This window comes from Rhipicephalus sanguineus, chromosome 5 (assembly GCF_013339695.2).
Source record: "Rhipicephalus sanguineus isolate Rsan-2018 chromosome 5, BIME_Rsan_1.4, whole genome shotgun sequence".
In the NCBI taxonomy this organism is placed as follows: Eukaryota; Metazoa; Arthropoda; class Arachnida; order Ixodida; family Ixodidae; genus Rhipicephalus; species Rhipicephalus sanguineus.
The window spans coordinates 199,615,603-199,640,832 of record NC_051180.1 but is presented as its reverse complement, the minus strand read 5'-3'; the positions used below and the strand labels follow the sequence as shown (position 1 = coordinate 199,640,832).

Below are 25,230 nucleotides of genomic sequence, written 5' to 3'. Positions count from 1 at the left end.
TGCCGATTAACGGCGGTTTCCGGCGCTCGAACCGCGCGGGGCCAACACACGCGCTAGCTGGGGAACGAGGAGCCAAAGGGGAGGGCGTGCTAGATTCCCACAAGCACTACGGCTTAAGCGGGCAGTCAATGCATTAGGCTCTATGAGATTCGGTTGGGGATTCGTCGCAACTACGTTTTAACTGTTAGTACGATTAAAGCGGGTACGTATTAATGAGGTTTGACTGTAGTTGTAACATATGCATTGATTATTTTACTTGTAAATTAACACTGTTTATGCCACCCCTTGTGTAATACTCCCACCGGGAAGGAAAACAAACTGCCTGATGAATGGACCCACCTTCTCATACCGCTGTGCATCAATGAGGTAGACCAGCACCAAGAGGTGAATGTAGACATCCAGCTCTGGAAGCAGAGGCAGGTGCGAGGTCTTAGAACTGCGGATGCGGCTTTCTTTCACGACACCTTCCGTCTCCATGGGCTGTAGCAGTGACAAGAAAGGGAGCGTTGGCATGCACAAAGAGGTTGCACAAATCAAGAGAAATTCTTTGTTCCATGTCGAGTCCAAGCAAATAGGAATTAGTACTCAATAATTATGCAAACAGTACACAAATAATGGGATTTAAATTAAAACCTTGACACAAGTATCTGGTGTTGACAATAATTTAAAAAGCTGGCTCTAAACTTGCTAAAGTTATTCTGTGCAGTAAATGCTTTGTTAATGAGATAAATAACACCGCGCTGACACTACAGCCAGTTGTGACGTGTCCCTGAGAGCAGACTGCTCTAATACACTGAAACATAAGTAGGTGGGCACCAAGCAAGGCACATGCCGGGCAAACGCTAAAGCTAAAACTCCACATTCTGCTTGCAAGGCAGGCAACAGAGCAAGAATTATGGCAGCTGTCAGTTTGCGTCACGGGGTTTGTGGACAAATTTCCTAGCCAGTAAAGACGGAGCCAAACGTGCACCTCTTCGAGGCATCCCAGCAGAGCTTCCCTGTCCTGGCTCGAGTGGGTGAAGAAGCCCGTGACGATTTTGCGCAGCACTCGGTCATTGAGCCGCTTGCGAGTGGGCATCAGCGCTCGCAGGATGCGCAGGATGAACCGGGGCTCCTTGCTGGTCACTGCCTTCTCAATGTGTCGAGCCTGCTCCTTGATGTCTGCACAACAAGCATTCCTTGGGTGGAGCGGCTAGTGCTTCAAGGCAGCTTTACGACACTCACAGGCAGTAGTGTATAAAAGGGATTCAACATTGGCATCAACTAAAGAACACAACACAAACAAATTTCTTAGTGGCTCTCTTCAAACGATTGAAGAGCAGAATCTGCTTCCCAATGAAAGCGTATCTCCACCAAACTTTTCTTCTGCTATACAGAACTTTACATAAATCTGTTTTAAATATTACTTCGAGGGGTGTCCTAGGCATTGTAATGATCCTGCTGTCTCTATTACCACGATGTCTGTATATGCTAGATCTATGGCTGTTTTGACACATTGCATTACAACTTTACGTGCGTAATTATCCCCTGACAATGATGCCCAACTCGGGCAATGTAGGTAATTGTAATACGTAAACAAATAAAATATTTTGTGAGTGCCTACTTTTTCTTACATAGGTTAACATGAGCACAGGGAAGATTTACCATGACAATAACATTGTGCGAGCATACAAAATCAACCACATTACTTTAAGGAGGGACGTGGCAATGGGAACGGTAAATTTCGTCAAAATGTCCCATTTTTCAGTTGTTTTTTTTTTGCGATGCCCAGACCATCTTTTATGTCACAGTGAAATAGTAGAACAAAATAAGAAGTGCAGAAAAAAGCACTTTACTAGTGTGCTAGCATCAAAAACCATGAGAAAACTGGGCTTTAGAAAATGCAAGTCTTTTTGAAGTTCGATATTGAAGCATTCGATATTGAAGTTCGATATTGAAGTTCGATACTGAAGTGCCGTAAAGCTGTCCATATTTGTCTGCCCATCATACAGATTTTTAAAATTGGCCCTTTGTAAAAGCTGTTAGTAAGACAATATGTACAGGTGATTTCCAAAATTTTTTTTGTGAGCTAGTTTGAATATTAAAAAATAAAGCAATAGCTTTATGGCACAGAATCGGCCCTTGTGAATATCCTCATGCAAAAATTTTTGACGAACCTATGTCTCATTAATTGATTAATTTTGGGATGACAATGAGACTCCATCAAGTGTTGTAACTAAAAAACTACAACAGATAGCTCGAAACCAATGTCAGCTATGATATGAGCATAACAAATTGAAGCTCCTCTTGGATGAAGACAGGGGGGCCTGCAGCGACACCGCAGAAGAGCCCGGTGGGCGTGGGTTCCCTCTGTGTGTCCCCTCCCTTGCCACCAGGCAAGCTGGTGGGCCGCAGTGCTTACATTCAAGAATCGTTGGCTACCCAAGCCCAAGTATAAACACCAACACCCAGCTCCTCATCACCGCACGCAGCTGCCCGAGTTTGATGCCATTTGATGCCAGTTTGATGCCATTGAACAATGCATATGCTGGCCGGGTCCAGGAAACGCGTACAAATTATTAGACTTTCTCAATTAATGTGTCAAATTAACGAGCTTTTACTGTATTAATTTTGAGAACTACTGTTCTGCTTTCCTTGTCCAATTCAGCAATCATGATTTGAAATGCGTCCCCTGAGCTCAAGACGATGTCATCAGCGAATCACAGGCTACCGTGGTTAACTCGTATCCCTAACTCATCCCACTCTAGGGCTCTGAAAACCTCCTAAAAGCACACAGTGAATGGCATTGGGGATATCCCTGCCTTACACCTTTCTTTATTGGAATTTCGTCGCTTCATAGAAGACTATGGTGGGAATTATCACAAGTTCTCATAAATACGACTCGGCATCATACCAACTTGCACTGTGATGTTGACTGTTTCTCAGGAACGCAGCAACTTGACAGACAGCTCAGCAGTAAAGTTTTTGGACCTCAGGAATCATACCGGTAGTCGTCATTATAAAACGTGTGCACGGCTGAGCAATTATGCGAGAAATGTTGTGCCCCGCGAGAGCTAGTAGACCATTCCCACTTCTAGGACTCTTTCTCGCACGACACCAGTGCAGCGTGGCGAAAGTGACTTTAGGAAGCGTTCGGCCTGCAATAGACAAAGGCCAGACCGTCTTGTTTTTTTTTTTTTTTTTGTTCTTGCTCAGGCAGTACACAACTGTTGGTGTATGCAGTTTGGCTAGTTTGGCTGTGTTGTAGGCAGGCCGTTCTGCGACTTATCTACACAAAAATGCAAATGTTCAGCTAGAAGCAACAAAGGCAGTAGATATTTTGAGGCATGGACAAGGAAAAAGCTTGAATTAACAGAAAGTTTTAATTATCACAGTTTGCATTATAACGAGTCTATTGTATTTTTAAAGCCGAAAAAAAATTGTGCGTAAGCTGCACCCCTAAAATTCCCTCTGGAATGTTGAAAAAAAAAAAAAAGTGCAGCCGTTACAAGAGTTTATACGCTACACTCAAAACTCATAACAAAGTCACAGCCGACACGAAAATAAGTTCGTTATATCCAAACATTCGTTATAAGCGTATATTTGTAACACTGTATATATGACAAGACTATTCTTCATTCACTTCGTTAAAATCGATAATTCGTTATATCAGTGTTCGTTATAGCGAGGTTTGAGTGTATACATGCCTTACTGAACTTTCCAGCGTTATTGCTGGTGCTCGCATTAGCTCTACAATAAGCTGGGCTACTTGTGCCCTGTGCTTACTCTTAAAAGAGCAGTCTGAAACGATCGTGAAGTTTACAAACACTGCGGCGTGGCCAGCGACAATCGGTGGTAACAGGTTTTTGTAGGTGAACCCTGATCACATTAAAATGAAAGAAATAAGCAAGCGTGCCAGTGTATGTGTCTAGTTTCCCAACAATGGGCACAGCCAAAGCAGCATCCATCGACTCCTACCTACAAAGGCCCCTTTAATGTGATGAGAAAAAGCTTTGATTTTTGAAGACGTGTGTTCGTGGAAAAGAAGAAACTGTGACCGTGTGAAACCAGCCCACCTTGGCCCGTTGATTGATGCATCACGGCTACCCACAAGCCACGGGGGGAACACCTCCCTTCTAGGAATCGAGTGCCTCGCAGGACGGATGTGCCTTGGGGACACTGTTACAGAGCTTGCCCTATTCTTCCTTGAACTGCTTCGTTAGACATCACCCTTTCTTGGTAGCAATAAAATGATCACAACACCCAGACACACCCGCCGCCGTTTTGCTGGTGAATGTGCCAGTCTATTTTTGAGCTGTCCACCCACAGGTGTGTTTTGCCTCCGCGCTCAAACCTGTGGGATGACCAAAGCAGTTGGCACACACCAATATGTTGAGCCAGATCTTGTAGCCTGTTCACCTTCAATTGTCAACGTGTCCGGGTCTGCCTTGACGGCGTCTTGTTCGGCCACAGCAGGGCTGTCCACGTTCTTCATTTCCACGTCCGGCTGCTCGGTAACCATCTTGCACTGGTGGGGAAAAAGAAGGTGTTGGGACCCTTATCAGCCCAACTACGCCGGCCCCTGCAGGGCAAAGGCCAACCAACCCGCTGCTGTGCTTATCCCAGCAAACTTCTTAATCTCATCTGGCCAGCCAACTTTCTGCCTCCCCTACGTGCCTTCTTTGGAATCCAACCTCTTAAGGTATGTCACCACCATTTTAGAAGTCTTTTAAATTTAAATCCTAAGTTGATTGCAAGTTGATTGCTTTGTGTACTGTACACCTTCGGAACGGCAGTTTTAGAAGACCCTTCCAATGTCTTATGTCGAAAAAATTTAAACTAATTAGATCTTAATCACCAATAACTCCCGAAATAAGCCCATCGCGCTAGCAGTTGTAAGTACTGACCCTACCACACAAAAATAAAATAGCTTGGAAGCACTGTAGTTGTATGTATAGGCTGTGCAATGAACTAGGATATTTGTGCCACCATCAATGTTAGGTATCTCACAGTCCAAAAACTAAAAAAATTGGTTCCATTTTAATTTAAATCCCATCACATGAAAACTTATTCACAATTTTCAATTTATCCTTGTTCATTGCACAGCTTAATGACTCAAAGGAGCATGGGAAGTTTCACTAAAAAATCTTGGTCTGTTCAAAAGTTACGAGCTTTTGTACAATGTACCACACATGAAAGTCAAGTTTTGAGGAAAACAAAAGAAAAGGCTTCAAAAGGAGTGTGCCATTTTGGGTGAGGAGAATGGCCAAAGAACACTTTGGGGCACATTCTGTGGCAGTGTGTAGCAGCTGCCCTTGGTCTAGTATCTAGTTGTAAAAACTGGATAACGGCAGGTGATTGCTTTCATTAATATTCACATGTCAAAACATTGAAAAATGGCATTAAAAAACGCTGGTTTGGCATTACAGCTATGCTAAAACGACAACAGGAATGAACTAGATTGCTTCTTAAAAATTTTAGACGTCAGAACAACACCATAAAAAAACACAGAAGAAACAGATTTGAGAAATAGCCAGCATCATAGAAGTTATTTCATTTCATTTATTAGTACCCTCAAGGCCAAAGGCATTACAGAGGGGAGTGAGTAAAAATAAAACAAGTAAAAGCGAACAAAAATGCAGCAAACAGTAAGGAAAATACAAGTTCTTCGGCTCCTATTTATACAGTGTTAGCTAATGTTGTTTAATTTATGCCAGTACAAAAGAGTGCTGGTATCCCTGCTAGATTTATAGTCTATACTGTCTGACAAGAATACAGCTAGATCTCAATATAGTGAATATAGTCCGATGTGGTGAATTCTGAAGTTAAGCAGCACCTTCAGCAAGTCCGGGTTTAAGTTTGGTCCTGGCTCCAGGGCTTCGTTCAGGGAGATACATCCTGTGTCGCTAGACGATGCATCAAATACGACCCTAATCTTGGTTGAAAGGCTATCAGGTCTGAAGACAGCGCGGTGAGGCATGTAGTAAACTCTGTTTTCGTCGTTATTGATTAATTCCGGTGGAAGTCGTTCGGCGAACCTTTGCTCCAGGTACTGACGGATAGCCGTGTCATACTCGATAATTGTCGCGTCATCTTTCAATAGCCTCTTCGTAAGACTTGTCAAACGCTTCTGTGCGATCGCTTTGTTGTGAGCGAGATGAATGTTCAGAGCTTTCCGTAGTAATGCCACCTCATAGGGCTTGTCTGTTTTCTTGATCGATGTCGAAAACGTGTCGATGATTTCTTGGCTTTTCTCGTTCGTTTGAGCACAAGAGTCAGTAATTCCGATGCTCTCCAGCTCCCAGAATGATTTCAGCTCGTTGGTCAAACTTGTGTCATCTGACACTCCAGCACGAAGAACTGACGCGATTGAGAAGCAGGCAGCTGAGTTACTGCAGGGAATGGCTCCTTGAAGCGTCCACCCAAATTTGGTCTTCAGTGCAACAAGTGTGCCCTGCAGCTTCTTGAAGTCACCATACACGAACGACCAGTATTAGTCGGCACCGATAAGGATGTTAATGCCGCTTCTCGCCAGGTGGGCTGGTGCAATGGTGACATCTGCCAATTCATCTATTTCCGCTTGTAGTTTTTGCAAGATGTTCTCAGATACCCGCAGTTGATCAGAGCAGATTTCTGGTATTTCGAGAGCTTCGATGAAATGCTCGTTGCGGTCTTACTGACTTCTTAGCCAACGTTTCACTCTTCTGCGTTTTTCTTTGATAATGTTGCCTGATCCTCCGAATGGGTAGATTGTGATGTCCCCTTCACCAATCACCTCTAGTTGCAGTTCGCGGGAAAGCTTCTTTGTGACAAAACTTCGTAGGCTACCCCCGTCGAAGTGGAGGCGCGTCAGAACTCTCTCTCGTCCTTCTGCCCATACTTCGGCTGTTTGGAGCAGCATGGTAGGCACATTTTTCGACTTCTGCTCCGCTGAAGAGTGCAACTCTGCGGCTGTGTTCTCAGGTTGCCTCCAGGTGGGGTCACACATTTGTGACAGGTGTCTTCTAGCACAGTGCTTGCAACTTAGCCTTTTGTTGCGGCATTGTTTCGACATGTGTCCCTTTACGCCGCACCGGAAGCAGCGACCAGCCGCAGTGAGTCGTTTCTTCTTTTCATCGAGTGACATTTGTGCCTGACACTCGTGAGTCGTGTGACTCTTTGCATCGCAAAATGCGCATGAATCGACCTGCTTCGATTTTCCCGCAGAGAAGAGCGAAGCCGCTGATCCTTTGGTGTTTTGCTTTTTCTTTATCTCGATGTTTTGAGCTGGATCCTTTTACTTCGCTATGGCCAGTCTGCAGTGCCTTCTCTCGGCTCTCCACTTCGGTCTTGAGAAACGCTCGTAAACTCTCGATGCCGATTCCTTCTTCCTTGAATGTCAGCGGAGAGTCCCTTGTGGTAGTTGACTACTAGTTCCGATGGCAGCATTCGCAAGAGTGCGGAGCAGTGCAGGGCACCGTAGCCATCTGTTTTGACTCCGAGCGCTGCGAGAGCGGCTATGTTCCGCTGCGGATGGTCATAGAGTCGACGTAGGCCGATAGCCTCATTCTCGTTTCGTACCGGTGGCAACTCGAGCAACTGAGCCAGATGTTCTTGTATCAGCAGGTCTCGTCGACCGAAGCGCTGTTTAAGAAGCTCGATGTCTGTGTTGTAGTTAGCTCCCGTCACCTGGATGCCGTCGATGGCCGATGCAGCCTTCCCAGAAAGTGACGACCGCAAGTACAGAAACTTCTCAGAGTCGGAGAGGGTGTCGTTTTCGTGCACCGCCCTCTCAAACTGCTCCCAGAAGACTGCCACTCCTTGGAAGCGCCGCTAAATCGCTGTAACTCGATCTTCGGTAGTTTAACGTGAGTCTGCGCAGCCCTCGGAGGGCCGTCGGTCGGCGCCCGCGTCGCGGCCATTTCTGCTTGTTTTTTTTTCTTTTTGCTCTTCGGCTTCTTGGCTGAGTTTCGCAATGCATGCGACGATCCGGTCGTTGTACTCGATTGTTATGTAGTTTTGCTCCGCGTCTTCGTCAACAACTAGTGGTTCAATGGCATTGTCCACTTCGTTTAGTTGTATTTGGAGTGCACTTAGCCTGGCCGACAAGACACTGAGAGCTCCGTCGTTCGCATGGCTCGCCAAGAACAATTCTGCCTCAGAAATAAGTTTGGTCACCTGAGTTCTTAAGGCGCTCCTTTTTAGCTTGAGCCGGTCCATCCTAGTGTCTACGATGCCTGGCGTCTGTGATTCTGTGTTGCCGGGCGTATGCGTTGCCTTGAACAGTGGTGTCGGTTTCGGCTGGGTGTGGCGTCGTCAGGCCTTGTTGGTTGAAGCGCCTCGTCGACCGTTTCTTGCCCAAGGATCGTTGCTGTTTTTCCTCAAGCTCGTTGTGCTGTCGACGTCTGTTGACCCAGCTGCCTCAACGGTAAGTTCGATAACTTCTTCCCGGGTTTCGGCACCAAATTGTGAGGAAATTATCGCAAGTCAAAAACGAAGCAACTGCTTCATTTGGGATGAACAAAAGAACTAAATTTATTTCGATAGGGATGCCCGTTGCGAGCGAGTTCGCTATAGTACAAGGTTGCCAGTTGGCGAAAAGAAAGAGGCTGAACTTGGCAGTTTCTTCAGAGGACACACACTAAAAAGGGGCACAGGAAGTGTTTCTCTGAATGGAGCATCTGCGCGGCACGCAGCGTTGCAATATTGGCCAAATGTGATCCCCTTGGCCTTCTGCAAGAATAAGCGAGCTTGTTGGCAAGATAGAAAAAAATGTCAGACCCTGTTTACTGGCCTTCTATGAGGGCCATTACAGGCATGTGTTTCTTGAATGGCCCAGACAAGCCGTGCCACCATGCCATTGGCATCATCTTCAAGCTCAGGTGTCGGGCTACTCGGCGTTTGTGGTGTCCCGACTTGGTTCTTGTGTCCGTGTTTGCACGCCCTGTCTTTTTAGAATGAATACCTACCAACTAGCTCAGCTCTCCGTTATTCTAAATTCCAAACACTGCTCATCTTGGTTGCAGAGTCTAATCTGAAAAACAGTGTTAGTTGAGCAGATTTTGGTGGTGAACAAACGTGACAAAGTCGCCGCTCCTTGTGGGAGATTGAGTGCCACAGAAGCACGTCTTGTTAAAACCGCGAAGGGAGTCCACGTTTATGGCTCAGCCAATTAGTGTGGTCACCTGGGCCCCAGGAAGTGAGGCAAGCCAGCCGGCACAAAGCCGTGCGTCCGCAAGAGAGTTGCTGCCATGGCAAGCAGTGTGGAGACAGGCAGCCCTGTGTCTGGACGCGCTTTTGTCTAGCAGCTCGTGAGAGCCGTGCATGGCGTCTTGACAGGATGGTGCCATAATTGTTCTGCCCATTTTCTCCAGCTGCACGTTTGATGGCACTGACCTCGCCTACGACAAGTGTGACCAATAAATGTAATGGGAGAGGGGAAGGTGCTGGTTGGTGAAGAGAACATTGCAATTTGCCATCAAGAATTTGGGGCGGGGTAACCGAGGGGCCGAAATGCACCGCTTAATTCCTGACGGGCGTTCTGATCGCAGGAGCAGGGCTATGCACTGGTCGGCTCCTCCGAATCGAAGCACCAGATCCGTGTAATACCAGTGTCACACAGGCACTTTTGATCGCGATCGCGCCTAATCCGGATAGAATTTCGCAGTCGTGATTGGTTCCTTTACGCAAGCTGCAGAAGGAAGCCAATCACATTTGAGGAATTTGATCCCGACTGGGCTTAATCACGATCGGCAGTACACCGTGTGACACCGGTATAACAAAGTCACTGCCTGTATACATGTATGTAAATTCTGTATGTAAAGTCCAGTTGTGCATGTAAAGGAAAGACTGGTCTCCATCCTTTAAGGCAAACAACATAACTAGAGCTAGGCAGTGAGAATGCCATTCCACAACTTTTTCATCGACAGCAGTTAGCCAGCTGGGAGAGCTCTGCTATAAAGAAAAAAGAAGGAATGTTTACGGTTGCAATCATTCCATTCAAGCATCAGTTGTGCCACAGGCTACAGGAGACTGGACAGCAGGTGGGCATTCAAGTAATATTTCCTTCATTGTAGCATGTGTGGTTGCCATCCTAGCAGACGACCTCCGTTGTTGACCAACACACAGATGACCGTGCCCACGTCATCGTAGAAGACGAAATGACAAGGAGGAAGTGGGCCGGGCAGCAGTGGCCAACCCTTTTCTGCCTCGTAATAATACAGGCCGGTGATGGCTAACTCCTACCGCAGTAGCGACCGGCTCTTATTGCTGCTGCCCTGCCCACTTTTTGCAAAATGCATTTTTACGCCCTTTTCTCCAGTCTTCATAAATTTGTCGGTATGTGGTGATATCCCGGTCCGTCTGAGAAAGAACTGCTGACGCAGCTATTAGCCGGCCAAAATAAAATTAGTGCTACCATAGAAAATATCCGTGCCAACCAAAAGAAACTGGAGAGTAAGATCACTACTAAGCTTAGCTGAAATAAATAACGGAATTGAAGAGCAGCTTTCCAGTTTCGAGAAACTTACAACTGACACTGAGAAAGTTATTTCGCATCAGAGCGCATGGAAAAAGTGGACGACCACCTGGATAACAGACGTCGCAGAAACAACCTAATAATAAGAGATAGCTTGGATGAGACTTCTGTAGAGCCTACCGAGGAGGAACTAGAAAAGAAAGTCATCTTTACGGAAAAACTGCACGTACCAACTCCAGCTATAGAAAGAATCCATAGGCTCGGCTTCAAAGGTCAGAAAGCTCGCCACCCTGTAATCCTTAAATTATCGCGAAAAGGAAACCGTCCTGACAAACTAGAAGGCCTCCCGGGATTCCTCAGAGCGTGTGCGAGACACCAATGTTAAACATGAGATGGCACTGCTGACACGTGGAATGACGACAGAAACAAACGTGGTCAACTGAATAAAGTGCCTCGCCAACCCATGCGAATTTTGAACATAAACTGCAGAAGTATATGGAACAAGACTAAAAGGTAGTATTGTATTTTCCCCCGATCCCAGTATTCTTCTACAAACCGAAACTTGGCTAAATGGTTCGGTCTCCGATAGTGAACTTGTGCCAGTTGGTTTCAATGCATTCGGGAAAGATCGCAATCTTCTCAAAAATTCTTTGAACATTATTAGAATTCCCGATGTACCTAATGCTGAAGCTCTTTTCTGCAAAACTCATCACGGAAATGTTAAGTATGTTATTGGTGTTGTGTACAGGTCGCCCTTCTCGGAACACACTGATCTTATTGAATTACAAAATATACGAGCATTCGTGTAAAACAAGGAAATGGGATTATTTTAATTGGTGATTTAAACGCACCAAACATTGATTGGAACTCGCCGACTGTCAAGGAGCAAAACGACAGTGAAGGTGAAATGGCTTAGTATTTGCCTTTGCTTTATTACAAATTGTGGACAACTTCACAAGGATACAAGGTCGAACTAGATCTATACTCGATTTGTTCTCCATCCGTGGCTTTGCCGCATCTTAAATGTGAAATACATCCTGGCATCTCTGATCATCAAATAGTATTACTGACACTCACCGGTGTATCTATGAATGCACATCGAAGAACCAGTCATTTTCCAAACTTTTCGAGGGCAAATGACATTTCTATAATAGATTTGTTGTATTTTTATTTTGACACGTTTGCAAGCAGTGATACTGGTGTAAACCATCTCTGGGACCACTTAAAAGTTATTGTTGTGGAATGCATGGACCATTTTGTGTCGGGCATTGTCAAAAAACCCCTGGACAACTCTATTTACATTACAGCTCAAAAGAACGCTTAAAAGATTAAAGAAGAAGGGCACTTCAACGGATTCGCAAAGGCAAGAAACATCCACCTTAAGCGTTAAGGTGAAGTATTGAAGTAAGGCGATGATTGGGGCTAGTTGGTTCATGTCGAAGTCTTGATTATGCGCTATTTTATGAAAACACTACCGACGAAGAAGACGTACAGACGAACAGAAGTAGACGAGACACTGTCTCGTCTACTTCTGTTCGTCTGTACGTCTTCTTCGTCGGTAGTGTTTTCATAAAATAGCGCATAATCAAGACTTGAAGTATTGAAGGATAAGCAGAATTACAATGCTGTACTACTACTGCACTTTATCTCCACATCCCCAGAAAATTTTTGCAAATGAGGTCTCCTTCGTCACGTTCCTCCACGGCTTTTGAAATGGATGGCTCAGGGCTGCTCAAAGATAGCGAACGCATTCAGTGCTCAGTTCCAATCTGTTTTCAACAAAGACAACAATTTATTGCCCCGACTTGCGTCTTTTTCTTCTGCCAGACACTGCCATTATTAGCAAAGAGGAATACTTAACTTGCTCTTAAAAATAGATATAAAAAAATTGTGGTCCCGATGACATCCCAAATGCATTTTTAAAGCAGTATGCGGAGTCGATGGCTAAGTACCTTCACGTATTGTTTTCTAAATCATTGCAGGAGGGCGAGCTTCTCAAAGACTGGAAACTATCCAAGGTCGTACCTCTAGAAAATTACACCATTTCCCGCTAAAGGGGACCATGAGGCGATGTGAAGGCGGAGCACTTGCACGATCGCGTTCCGTTGGCGTTCTTTGGGCATGCTACTGACCTCGCGTCGCGGAACGCGAAGAGGAATGCTACGCGCGCCTTGTCTTCCCTCTAGTCTGGCCATTAATTCTCACAAGGCGAGCGGGGAACGCAGTCGGCAGGCGTGCGAGAGGGGGGCAGCGTAGGAGAGGAGAGAGAAGGGACGCGCATGCGCTGGTGCTTATCGCGGCGTTGCGCAGGAGAGAATGTCGGCCTGTCTAGCCTGCATTTCAGAGGAAGTGTGGAAAGGGGAAGTGAAGAGGAGGTGGGGAGAGGGAAAGTGGAGAGGGGACATGGGAAGTGGAGAGGGGGGAGAGGGTGAGTGGAGAGGGTATGCGCATGCGCAGTAAGGGTGGTCACGCCACACACCACCCCCACCACCACCAGATTGAACTCCGCCATAAGATACTTCGCATCTAAAAAATGGGAGCAAGTGTTCCGTAAAACATTACCGTCCCATATCATTAATTTCAACGGCTTGAAAATTGATGGAACATATATTACATAAACACGTGTCACAATTTCTCGAACAAAACTTCTTCACCAAAGGACAACAGGGGTTTCGCAGGGGCTTTTTTTAGTGGAAACTATACATGATTTTGCGGTATCTATTAGTAACGGTAATTAAACCGATGCCATTTTTCTAGACTTTCGTAAAGCCTGTGACACGGTTTTCTAATAATAAACTGCTATACAAATTAAACTCAGTACTTCAAACCCTAAGCTACTATCCTGGATTTCATCATACATTACTGATCGCCAACAAATTGTTTCTTTTAACCAACACTGCTCGGGGTAGACTGTCGGTGTCATCTGGTGTCCCACAGGGCCCGGTCCACTTTCTTTTCCTTATTCTTATAAACAATATCGTTGATGGCATCCCAGCAAAAATTGAACTTTACGAAGATGACTGTATTCTATACCACGAGGCTAAGAACCCGACCGACCAGCTGCTCCTAATTCAAGCTTTTGAGAAGGTTGTGTCGTGGTTTGAAAATTGCCAGATGTCTCGCAATTTTGAAGACAATTACTCACAAAAAATGCCCCTCACCTACCACCACGGCTACAACAATCATCATACCGAGGTACCCCTTAGGACTTCTAATATCAAGTAATCTCCAGTGGAATAAGCACATCGACCAAACCACAACGTAAACTATTTTTTCTTTGCAGGCCACCGAAGCTATCCACCCCCACGGTACGTCTCCTCACATATAAATCTGTTATTCTGCCCAGGTTAGACCATGCTGCCGTTATCTGAGACCCATGTACTAAGACGAACATTGATAAACTAGACACGATTCAGAGAAGGGAAGCTCACTTTATATACAATCGCTATGACCGCACATCGTTAACAGACCTGCTAACCAGAGCTCACCTTCAACCTCTATCCACGAGAAACCGTCATTCACGTTTGAAGTTTCTTGTTCAAATATTAATGGGGCATGTGAAGGTGAATGCATCTTCCGTTACTCCATTCACCTCCAGATACAGCACAAGACAACAGCACGATAGAATGTTAACACCGCGTCAACCATTCATTTGAATATTCTTTTTTCCAACAAAACGTTAATGATAGGAACTTATTAAAAAAAATGACCACATGTTTACAGCCTTCGATGACAACTTTTACTTCTAGCTTGTGCTCATAAACCTGTATTTTTTTTCATCTATATTTGTGAATATGCCTGTATGTATGTGTATTTGGTACACATTTTTGAACTGCCTATGAGTGTATGGTTATTTTACAAACCTACATTCTGCATTTCATTTTCTATAAACACATACTTTCGTTGAGGACTGCAATGCATATATGCGCGCAGTAGCGTAACCACTTGTTCACCAGTAGGGTTCTCCTCCGTGGGTATACACGGAGAGAACTCTCTTCATTCGCACTGAGCGTGATGTGATGTTTGATATACAGAGGGAGAATTCGCTTAGCTATGTTTAATAACATCCCGGAAAGAGTACAGCCAGTTTTACGTACCATACACTGGGACAACCATACATATGCTATGCGTGTAATAGTATTACACGCAACACTTTTAATACATTGACCAGACAACTTTATGCATGAAAAACAATTATGTCCATGGTGGCCTTCCCAGTATTAGATTTGCATCATTCAGTGACATTTCGTTAATGTCTAAAAGCTGCTCACCAGTAATGGCATTTATAATGTAGGTAGCAATGAGTGCACCTTTCCTTTACACTAACTAATTCTGCATTTCCTTGCACATATTCAGGTTTGCATATATTTTGCCTCGTTTGCTTTTAGTCGAAACAGTGTTTCTGGTACGTTATTATTATTATTATTATTGTATTACTAAATTACCATTGTTGTTAACTTGTCAACCCCAAGTTTCCTTTATAATGTAAGAATTTGTGGTATTAGAGGCCATATTACATTCTTTATACTCAACGTATTTGCATTTGCCATGTTGCTTGGAGGGCCTTCCGGCCCCTCCAAATAAATGCGCCTATGCTAACAGTGTGAGCGCGAATCTTTGACAAAATGTGGGCGATTATAATGTTAACCTACCCCGCATTGTTTCCCTCTGCATTGGTCGTTAGCTGTTCATGATTGGTCGAAATTTTCTGGCTCGTGCACACAACACCTGCTTGTAATACGATGCAACAAATGACATGAAAATCAGTCGCGTAGTGACCACTTACGCACAACTGCGTAAAAAATAGAACACACTATATTCAATGCAGCATATTTTTTACCACTAGTTCTCGGTCGTCATTGGTCGTTAGCTGTTTATGCGCTCGTGGTGTTCCGAATGTTTTTTCTTACTCGTGTCTTCGTCATCTCGCGCAGTTTAAAGGGATACTGAACAAAAATTTGAAAAAGCTACGAAAACACTTACATTCGACTCGGACGACACGACTATTCCTGTACGCAGCGTTTATTTCACGTAATTTCGAGCAGTTGGCCGTATTTTTAGTGGATTGTGAGAGCGCGGCGGCTGCATGCCACTGCGCTTGTCGGCGGACGTGACGTCGAGTGCACCAGCAAGAGGGGGGCAACCGGCACGCTCTGTCCTGCCCTGCCACTTCCCTTCTCCACCTCTCCTCTCAAGAACCGAGGGTGGCTGGTGTGGCGCTGAGCCTTGTCCTCTTTTCCCCACATAGGAAACAAAATAGCGCTTATTCCTCAAAAACCGCTACAACTACCGAGCGTGTCGCGAGAGCGCAAAGATGCAAGGTGCGAGTGTCAGTGGTTCCACGAGCGGTCATTGTGACTCCGAGTTCGACAGGCCTCCAAAACGGATGCGCCAAATACAACCATATGCGTGTGACCGTTCTGCTGTGTCAAGCGACAGCAAGGACGACGAGCCAGACGAGCCGCCATAGCCCAACGTGGGTCGGCAGCCGGAACCAGCAATTTACACAGTAACTCATAGTCACTATCCTCGAAGTGTTCGGAGCACAAAAAGTCACGCTTTGAAGGCACCCACGTTGGCTGCGATGGGCGCGCAGCGCGAGTCCATATCCTTCGAAGCTTCGGCTCTGTTGGAAAGGTATGACAGGGCACACCCTAGCGCAGAACAGCGTTGAGGCATTCTGCGTTGTGTCAGGTGCTTCACCGTTCACATTACGTAGCAGCACATAACACAGACGGCAAATTCGTAGACGTGGGCGCAAGCTCCGCTTGAGAAAACAAATATACGGCCGAGAGCGCGGCAATGGCGTTGTTGGCTGCCGGTTGAGAACACGCACGGAGAACACCTTCCCGACCGTGAAAACACGTTTTGAGAGAGACGCGCGGCAGCGGGTGGCGGCTTGCGATGTCTATTGGTAAGCGATTTTGCTGCGAGCACGGTTGGCGAGTCACTATCCGCGGAGTTTCGCGTCACTTCCTCTCTAGTTCGCGGCGCGGCCGCTAGACGCGTGAATTCGCGAAAAATTCATTAAATTCATTATTTTCTGCTAGTCTCTGGCTGAAATGAAGATTGTTTCAACAAATTTCAGCACCCAATCTTTCAATTGAGTCATTTATCTCGGCGGCGAAAATTTTGTTCAGTATCCCTTTAAGAAAGTCTGGCCATTCGTAAAAAATTTTTCGGTCTGCCATGAAATTTTCCTGCTTGTTATGGGAAGTCACAAATGTGTGAAATCTCGCGGCGTTACAATGACGTATGGACATTAAGCATCGCATTGCTATGCTGAACTATAGCTAAACTTTTTCAGAATAGCCGGAAAGTGCCTCATTCTGAATGCAATTCAGGAAGGCTGCCCGCCACTCACACAGGCAGAGGACGGTTATGGCAGCAGGCAAGGTGAATTCATACGACAATAAATATTTTCCGTTGTAGTATAACAATGTTGAGCTGTTTCTGCGCGTATACAATTCTGCGAACGCAGCTTTGCCGAGAGGAGGGGATAGAGAAATAAGCAGCGCTGGTCGAATGTGCTTCTTTGACATCCGAGTTGTATTTTGCAAGGTACAAGTCAATAGAAAACGAATCGGGACCACCTAGCCCGGCTGTCAATTCAGTCTCTTTAGTCCAGAAAACCTCGACGATCTTCCTGTTCCGATAGAACAAGTCGAAGGGCAAGCTCGAAAGCTGGGCTTCCCAATGTGCTGGAGTCCACTTCCTTATTCGTTGCATTTTTGCAAGCTGCGGCGATTGCCGAAAGCTACCACACGCAAGGCAAGCCAGGTTGATTGGAGACCAAAGCGGAAACCTTTAAACAGCAAAGCTGCTTAGCAAATCGTTCCTTGCCCAACGAACCAAAAAAACTATCATAAACCGGCATCTGCCACAGAAATTGCGTTAATCCCACTACTCACCAGTGGTCCACTGAAAAGGAAGAAAGCAACAGTTAGCCCCACACTGTGAGAAGACCCCGAAGCGATGAAAGGCCTACGCCATGAGAGGCGCGAGTTTCTGTTTCTGGAGTTTGGACATCCGGGTCATGTCTGTGACTGTGTGTGGTTTAACTCGAACCTCTCTGCGCCGAGAATCAATGTTGGAATCACGACCTGCCGCACTCCCGACCTGCCCAGATAGCGGGGCCCTATGGGAGTGCGCGTCCCCGCTCTCGTTCAACCACTCGCCATTGGTGGCGCTTCCTATAACCTGTTCCTATAACCTGGAACAGATAGGTGTTTATGCGGTTACAGAAACACACCTTAGAGACTTGGAAGAGCCACCACATATTGAAAATTATGTTTGGGAAGGATGTAACAGGATCACATCAGAAAGGAGAGGTGGGGGGGTTGGAATGCTAATTCATAGCAGAACAAAATGGGAGAGAGTGAAACAAACGTGTTCAGAGCACATATGGGTTTCGGGCACAGTAGGCGGAAAGAAAACGTGGCTAGGTGTAGCTTACTTGTGGACAGGCAATAACTGCAGAGAAAAGAATCTGGAGATAGTGAAATGCATAAGCACCGATATTAAAGAATTTGGTCATGGTGCCGAAATAATCTTTCTAGGAGACATGAACGCTCACATTCATGACCTTGATGGTTATTCAGACACCAATGGCAAGTTATTGCTAGATCTCTGCGAGCAACATAGTCTTGAGATAGTTAACGTGGGGCCTAAGTGTGAGGGGCAGATCACGTGGGAAGTCGGAAACAGGCAATCGAGCATTGATTACTGTCTCATGACAGAAGGAATATATGACAAACTTAGAGAGATGAGAATAGACGAAGAAGGCATTAACAGCTTGGGTAGTGATCATAAACGCATAATATTACAAATGGGATATAAAACTGAAAATAAGAACATAGAATCAAAGTTTGGCAGCTCGTATCTAAATGACAAACAAATAACAAATATAGCCGCAAGAGTCGAGGAAAAAGTAGACGAACTACCAGGCAAAGACTGGAAGTATAGTGAGCTGCTACATGTAATCACGAAAGAAATGGAAATAGAGAAGAAAACTATTTGTTGGAAAGGAAAAGAAAAAGCCAAAAAGTTGGTGGAACAAAGAAATCCGGGAAGCGATCGAGATGCGACGTCAGGCATCACGGGAGCACAGACAGGCAAAAAAGGAGAAGCGGCCACAGGACGAAGTCAACCAAATATGGGAAATATATTTAGAGCAAAAATCCATTGTGCAGAAATTAGTCGAGGCAAAAATTAAAGGTGAAAGTGAACGCTGGATGACAGAGATTCGCGAAAAGAAGAAGGCCGCGCCTAGGATTTTTTGGAGCCACCTAAAAGCGCTGGGTAGGAAGTCTGTCACAATGCAACAACATATGGTAGATGAAGGAGGAAATAAATTGGAAGGATATGAAGCGCTAGGTTACATCCGAAAGACAACAGCCGATTCGTTTAAAAAGGTCCCCCAGGGATTCCCCCGGTGAGTAAAAGTACGCAAAGGAGTGCAACCGAAGAAGATGTAGTACTAGAGAATTTCAATTGGAAGAAGGCCGAAGGAAAAATTCCTAAGCGCACTACTCCGGGCTTAGATGGGGTTCCCGTCAGCCTCATTAACGAACTCGGACATAACACTAAAGAAGCACTGCTGAAAGCCGTAGAAAAGTGCTTACAGGAGAGGGAAATACCAGACAGTTGGAGAAAAAGTAGAATGAACTTAATCTATAAAGGCAAGGGAGAAAAGGATAACATTCGCTCGTATAGACCGCTAACAATTACATCGGTGCTATACAGGTTGGCGATGCAGGCAGTAAAATTAAAAATAGAAGCGTGGGTAGAACAAAAATGATATTTTGGGAGAACTTCAGAATGGATTTCGAATCGACAGGCGGTTAGACGATAATCTGTTTGTTCTTACCCAGTGTATAGAAATATCTAAAATAGAAAACAGGCCCTTATACGTAGCTTATCTAGATATCACCGGGGCGTATGACAACGTTAATCAGGAAATTTTGTGGGATATATTGAAGGAAGTGGGCATAGGTGACGACTGTGTACAGCTTTTGAGGGAAATATACCGAGGAAATACAGTTTGTATAGAATGGGAAGGAATAAGTAGCAAGGACAGCGTTGAAATTAGCAAGGGGCTGAGACAGGGATGCGCTTTGTCCCCGCTGTTATTCATGCTGTACATGGCGAGGATGGAAAAAGCGCTAGAAGGTAGCAACATTGGATTTAATTTGTCACACAAACAGGTCGGAGCGATGGTTGAGCAGAAGCTTCCAGGTCTATTTTATGCTGATGATATTGTCTTATTTGCGGACAGTCAAGATGATATACAGCGACTGGCAGATATATGCGGAAGGGAGTGTGAGGCTCTAGGACTAGGATTTAGTGCAACAAAATGTGGATTGATGGTATTCAATGATCACGGAGACCATACGGTATTAATACAGGGCCAAAAAATACCGAGGGTAAGCGAGTACAAGTACCTCGGAGTATGGGTAAATGAGGGGGATAGATATATGGAGGTACAAGAGAAAGCATCGGTAGCAAAGGGAAAGAGGAATGCTGCAATTATGAAGCACAGAGCTTTATGGGGATACAATAGGTACGAGGTGCTTCGAGGGCTGTGGAAGGGTGTGATGGTTCCGGGGCTTACATTTGGGAACTCAGTGGTGTGCATGAAGTCAGAGGTGCAATCAGGAATGGAGGTAAATCAAAGGACGGTGGGCCGCCTCGCGTTGGGCGCTCACGGGAAGACGACAAATGAGGCTGTAAAGGGTGATATGGGATGGACAGGCTTTGAAGTGAGGGAAGCGCAGAGCAAAATGAGATTCGAAGAGAGGCTGAGGAAAATGAAGGAGAGTAGATGGGCAGAGAAGGTTTTCAGGTATTTGTATAGAAAAAGCGTTGACACGCAGTGGAGAAAAAGAACTAGGAGGCTCACCAGTAAATATACGGCTAGCAGTGCAGGCGATATGGCAACAAGGAGCATTAAGCGGAAGGTCAGAGAGGCGGAGAGGACTTATTGGATGACAGCGATGGAAAAGAAGCCGGCTCTGAGTAACTACCGAATAGGAAAAAACGAAATAAGGAGGGAAAGGTTTTATGATAATTCAAGGGGAAGCGCTTTACTGTTTGAAGCAAGGTCGGGCTGCCTTAGAACGCGTAGTTATAAAGCGAGATTTAGTAACGAAGAAGAACAATGTACATGCTGCGGGGGAAGTAAGGAAACGATGGAACATGTACTGATTGAATGTGGCGATATTCACCCAGGTATACGTGTGGGCACGAGTCTACATGAAGCCTTGGGTTTTAGGGACAACAATGGAAAGCTGAACACGTCCGCGATAGAAATAAGTAAGAGACGGTTAGAGTATTGGTGGCAGAAAAGTAGAGATAAAGAACAAAAATAAATAATGGGGGAAAAATAAGGTCATTCTGCCTTAAGAGGCAGAGAGATGGACCGTGAATTTATATTTTTTGGTATAATAACAGATTTAATCAATGTAGATAAGGTATTAGGCCAACATGAAACAAGGAAGTTTTATTTTTTTTTTTTATTTTTTTTTTCTTCTTCGAGCCTGGTGGCAGACATGTCACCGCCCCGTTTTAAAGGGGACGCTCATAGCATCCATCCATCCATCGTCTGCTACTCTGCGACCGTTTGGACGGTGCTGGAGTAAAAACGCCTGTATTATGCGACCAACTGCCAGCAAACTTAGATGGAGGGCCAAGTAAGCTATTCAGTGCGGTTAAGTATTTACTGCGCACTGGTTGACTAACGTGAGAAGCCGTAGACTTGCACAGTGTCTAGAATGGCTGTGTCCTTTTAAATACAAAAAAAAATTCTAAATCGCTTTCCGTATTTTTATTTCCAATGTATTTTGCATTCATGCACAATAATTACACTATATGAGCGCTCTGCGCTGGCAAAACATCACCACGAGTGTTAAAGCAGACGTGAGCAAACAGGTGCTGACTAGCGACACAACGCTCGTAGGTTACGTCCCTAGCGGCAGGAGGTATGAACTAGAACGCGGGAGAGGGGACATCTGGGCAGGTCAGGAGTACAGTTGGTCGTGGTAGAGACAACTTAACATCACCTCGCTAAGGCCTAGAAACAGCCTAGAAGAAACCAGATTAGTCTTCAAAATCGTCCAGTTTCACTGTTTCAAGCCTTGCGTGGCTTAGTGCAAGCTTTGCCAATTGTTTTTAGCTCTCGCAGTTCAGCCCAAATAAAACACAACACTTCTGCGCTCTCATCGACCACAGCAGATATAAAGCAGTGGTGGTGCTATTCCTTTTGAATGAAATAAAATGAATATCCTAAAACAGGAAGAGCGTTTCATCGGGCCATAAAGCGTTTACTGGTCCCTGCCCGTATTTATGTTGTCGATGATGTGAATTTCAGGCCAGGTAAAGCAGAACAAAAGCATGACAGAGTGTACTAATGCTGTGGAGCCCCTGCTCAGCCGTAGTCTCCTTTAGAATGCTGCAGTGCAAGGCGCGAAAGCGTTGCATAGAGCCTACAGTGCGTGGTCATGAGACCCGGAAAACAATTTCCACAGTAGAAGCGTAGGACAAATTTCTTTGACATTACTGCTTTGTTCAAGGAAAACTTGGCCACAGTGGTTCGTTTCCCAGTGTGCAGGCGACAGTCGCCACTGTGTATGTATGTGTGCGTACAGATGTAGACCTGCATTTCCTTTGTTGTTAGTAGCACTTCGTTGCCACTTTCCGTTTCCATCTCGCGAGATATGTGACCCAGTTGCGCCTGCTGATTGTTCCACACACTTTGTTGAACCAGATCACGTATTGTCTATCTTCCCACCCTACCAAAATCCCGACCAGGGATTGTAGCACTGTAAATAAAGTTCCTGCAAGTTGTGCATAATACAGAGCGCTAAAGAATTCACGGTGCGCGCATGCAGTGGCCGCCACGATTTAGTCTCCTCTCGCTTGCTCCCCGCGTTTTCCTTGGTTGACCTAACTTCTGTTGCTGTTAGCCATGAAATCTTGGCCTTGGGCATCAAAGCGCCTGTCATTTGTCCACATCCTCTTTTCGCATTTTACCCTCGCTCATCCCGACCCAAACAACCATGCTTCCCGGCCCAATGCTCTGAGAGTCTCTGTGAACACGCATTGGAAAGATTGCGCCCCTCTGCCTCACTACGCTCTTTCCTTACTACGACTTTATTCACGTTCAAAGACAGGGCGTACAAACACGGACACAAGGGTCAAGTCGAGACGCCTTTGTGTCGTCCCCTCTGGTGTGTCCCCGTACTACCAACTAGCTCAGCTCTCTTATTTCGAGATTTTATTGCTTTCTCTACGGACGACTACGGTGGCTGTGGGGCCGCTGTAGGTATATTGCAGTATTTTCGTATGCGATTCATCTACAACCTGATTTCGCAATGCTGCATGACTGCTGAGGTTTCGACCGAATCAAATGCTTTAGGCTGCGGTCGGCTCCGTTCCGCGCATTTCTCTATCCCACGATTGATAGTATGGTCTACTGTCAGGCAGCCGGTACGAAACCTTGCTTCTAGTTACTTCGGTTACCGAAGGGGCTACGTTGTACGGTATGTACAAACGGTACGTACGGCTAAATGACGGGCACGTCCTATGCTGTCGTGGGAATTGGCCAGTTCAAAGCCAAGTTCCCGTGGTCAAGTTCCCGCAAACGAGCGGTCATGTCAGCAGGCATTTTTGTCCTGGGCAACAGCCTTGCATAATTCAGCCTCGAAACCTCCTTATTTACCCCGAAATACCGTAGAAAGAGCACATTTCTACATACCGGGTCCCTTTGCTCGCACGGCCCGAGGCGAATCCCTTAGTAATGATGGAGCACAACATTGGTACCGCAGCAAAATGTTAGTAAAAAATATTTCAATTACCAGTATTGAAATAATTTATTTGTCTTTTATAAAACTCTCGGGTTTATATTGAGATGAGTTATTGCGTAGTATGGACACATATATTTTTATTATTAGTTGAGAGCTGCAGCAATAGCGAGCCAACATGGCAGACGGCAAAGGTGGATCGTTTACCAAGGTCGTGCAAAAACATGCAGGACGTGCGAAAGAAAGGGTGAGTGGTCCTGTTTCTTGCCTGTAATCAATGCTGCACTGATGGCTGCACAGTTTCCAAGTGTTTGTTGCTGCGTGCGCTCAGTCGATTCCTCATCGGAAGTGGTGCAACGCGTTCAAGTTTAGTTTTTCCCTTGAGTACGAACGAGGAGGCACTTCCTAGGTGCGCATGATGTTTATTCTGTGCCGTCAGCAAGCAGCAGCGATCGTTTGCACAGCGCCCCACGGGAACGCCTCCTTTTTTAGCGGCACCTCGTTCGCAGCGCGATCCGAAACTGGTCGCTAAATGGGTTATGACGACACGTTTATTTACCTCGGGCGGCACCTTTGCAACCCACATGCACGTAGGCCGATTGTGAAGCATCCCCATTCCCTTTAACTGCAGTACAGCGTCTGAATGCGAGCCGCTCGGTACTTATTCACAGCTGAAACATGGACTAGTAGGCTCGGGACCAGCACTGAGTGCCAACTGCTTTGGTTTACTGCGAGAACGCACCAATATACCTTAGAAGGGGATGCACAGAACACTTCTAGCGGCGCATGCGATTAGTTGCATAGATAGTTACGCTCCTTGTCAGTTAGATTTATCGAAGGCACAGCCTGCATCTGTATATTTCAGTGCGAACGCTTCAAACACTTCACGTGCAGTCTGATCTTAGCGTCTGCGCACAACCTGGTTCTGTTGACATATTGCTGCCGCTTCTGGTCTTGAAGGTGTTTTCGCGCTCGCTGTCGTTGAGGCAACGGGCCATCTGCCCGATGTAGGAATGGCCGCACGAGGCCGGGATTTCGTGCTCAACTTCACTCCTGCACGAGTTGGTGACGCGCCATTTGTTGGCTGGATTGTTCTTATTCACTTCTTTGTACAGGAACCTCACTTTGTCGGGATCCGAAAAAACGCGAGTCCCCACCTTCTCGATACGGTGGGGGACGCAATGCACGTAAGGTATAACCACCGTCTCGGCCGGACGCGCTCTTTCGTGGGCCCAACTCCTCGCAGTGTAGCACCCGTCAAGGAAGCCGCCGCTCGGATGGTGACGAGGACCAGGGCATCTTCTCGTGGCAACGCCGCCAATAGCCCTCCTCACATTCCCAGAGTGATTCGAGGTAGCTCCCAGTGTACTGGCAAAAGTGAAAGAGTTCAAGATTCAATGAAAACCATACGTTGGAGTGTTAGAACTGGCATACTGCCAGTTCTAACATATGGGGCGGAGGCAACCAGAGAAAAAGTTGAGTGCGCAGTGTGCAATAGAATGAAAACATGGTTGATCCCTCCGTCATTGGAATCGGAATAACACGAAAGTAAAGCGTGCCCTTACAGAAGGAACTGAATGTTTACTGTACATTGATATAAGAGAGTTTGCACAATGTATATTGATGTCTGGCAGCTATGGCACCGTTTAACGTGTGTGTACCCACTTTGATGATTGGTGGTACATCTCTATTCCAACGACTAGTGTCCTTGTTAAATGATTAAACAAACCCTTGTGGTAGCTGTAGTAGTTAACGGTGAAAGCATAATCAGAGAACGAGGTGTGGTAGCCAGAAGAGCGTCGCATATTGGACGCAGAACTTGGTCGCCATCCCGCGGCATGTTAAAATGTGATTGAACGCTACGGCCGGACTAGAGGGAAACGCAAAGCGCGTCATGCCGCCCCAGCAGCCCAGCCGCAATTTTTCTCGGGGCGAGCACGTGAGCGGGGAACATGGTGTTACAACCAGGTCAGGCAGGCACGCGTCGCAGAGCTA

The 25,230-nt window shown here is 45.9% G+C and overlaps 2 protein-coding genes across 6 annotated transcripts in view; one reads left to right on the top strand and one right to left on the bottom strand.

The window, feature by feature from the left end:
* Window positions 1-4,507, bottom strand: part of LOC119394570 (26S proteasome non-ATPase regulatory subunit 3) — a 143,749-nt gene extending 139,242 nt beyond the window's left edge. Inside the window, exons 1-3 of the mRNA XM_037661892.2 lie at window positions 4,399-4,507; window positions 971-1,161; window positions 340-480 (exon numbers count right to left, since the gene is read on the bottom strand). Of these exons, the coding sequence (XP_037517820.1) occupies window positions 340-480; window positions 971-1,161; window positions 4,399-4,501 (435 nt within the window). The 5' untranslated portion in view covers window positions 4,502-4,507. The remainder of the gene's footprint in view (window positions 1-339; window positions 481-970; window positions 1,162-4,398) is intronic.
* LOC119394569 (amphiphysin) overlaps window positions 1-25,230 on the top strand; it is a 669,247-nt gene that overhangs the window by 362,571 nt on the left and 281,446 nt on the right. For 2 of the 5 annotated variants that reach the window (XM_037661891.2, XM_037661890.2), the window contains exon 1: window positions 23,381-23,482. The exons of the other annotated variants lie outside the window; for them this stretch is intronic. In XM_037661891.2, coding sequence (XP_037517819.1) covers window positions 23,414-23,482 — 69 coding nt within the window. In that variant the 5' untranslated portion in view covers window positions 23,381-23,413. Of the gene's footprint in view, window positions 1-23,380; window positions 23,483-25,230 lie in introns of those variants that run through there. 5 annotated transcript variants of the gene reach the window in all.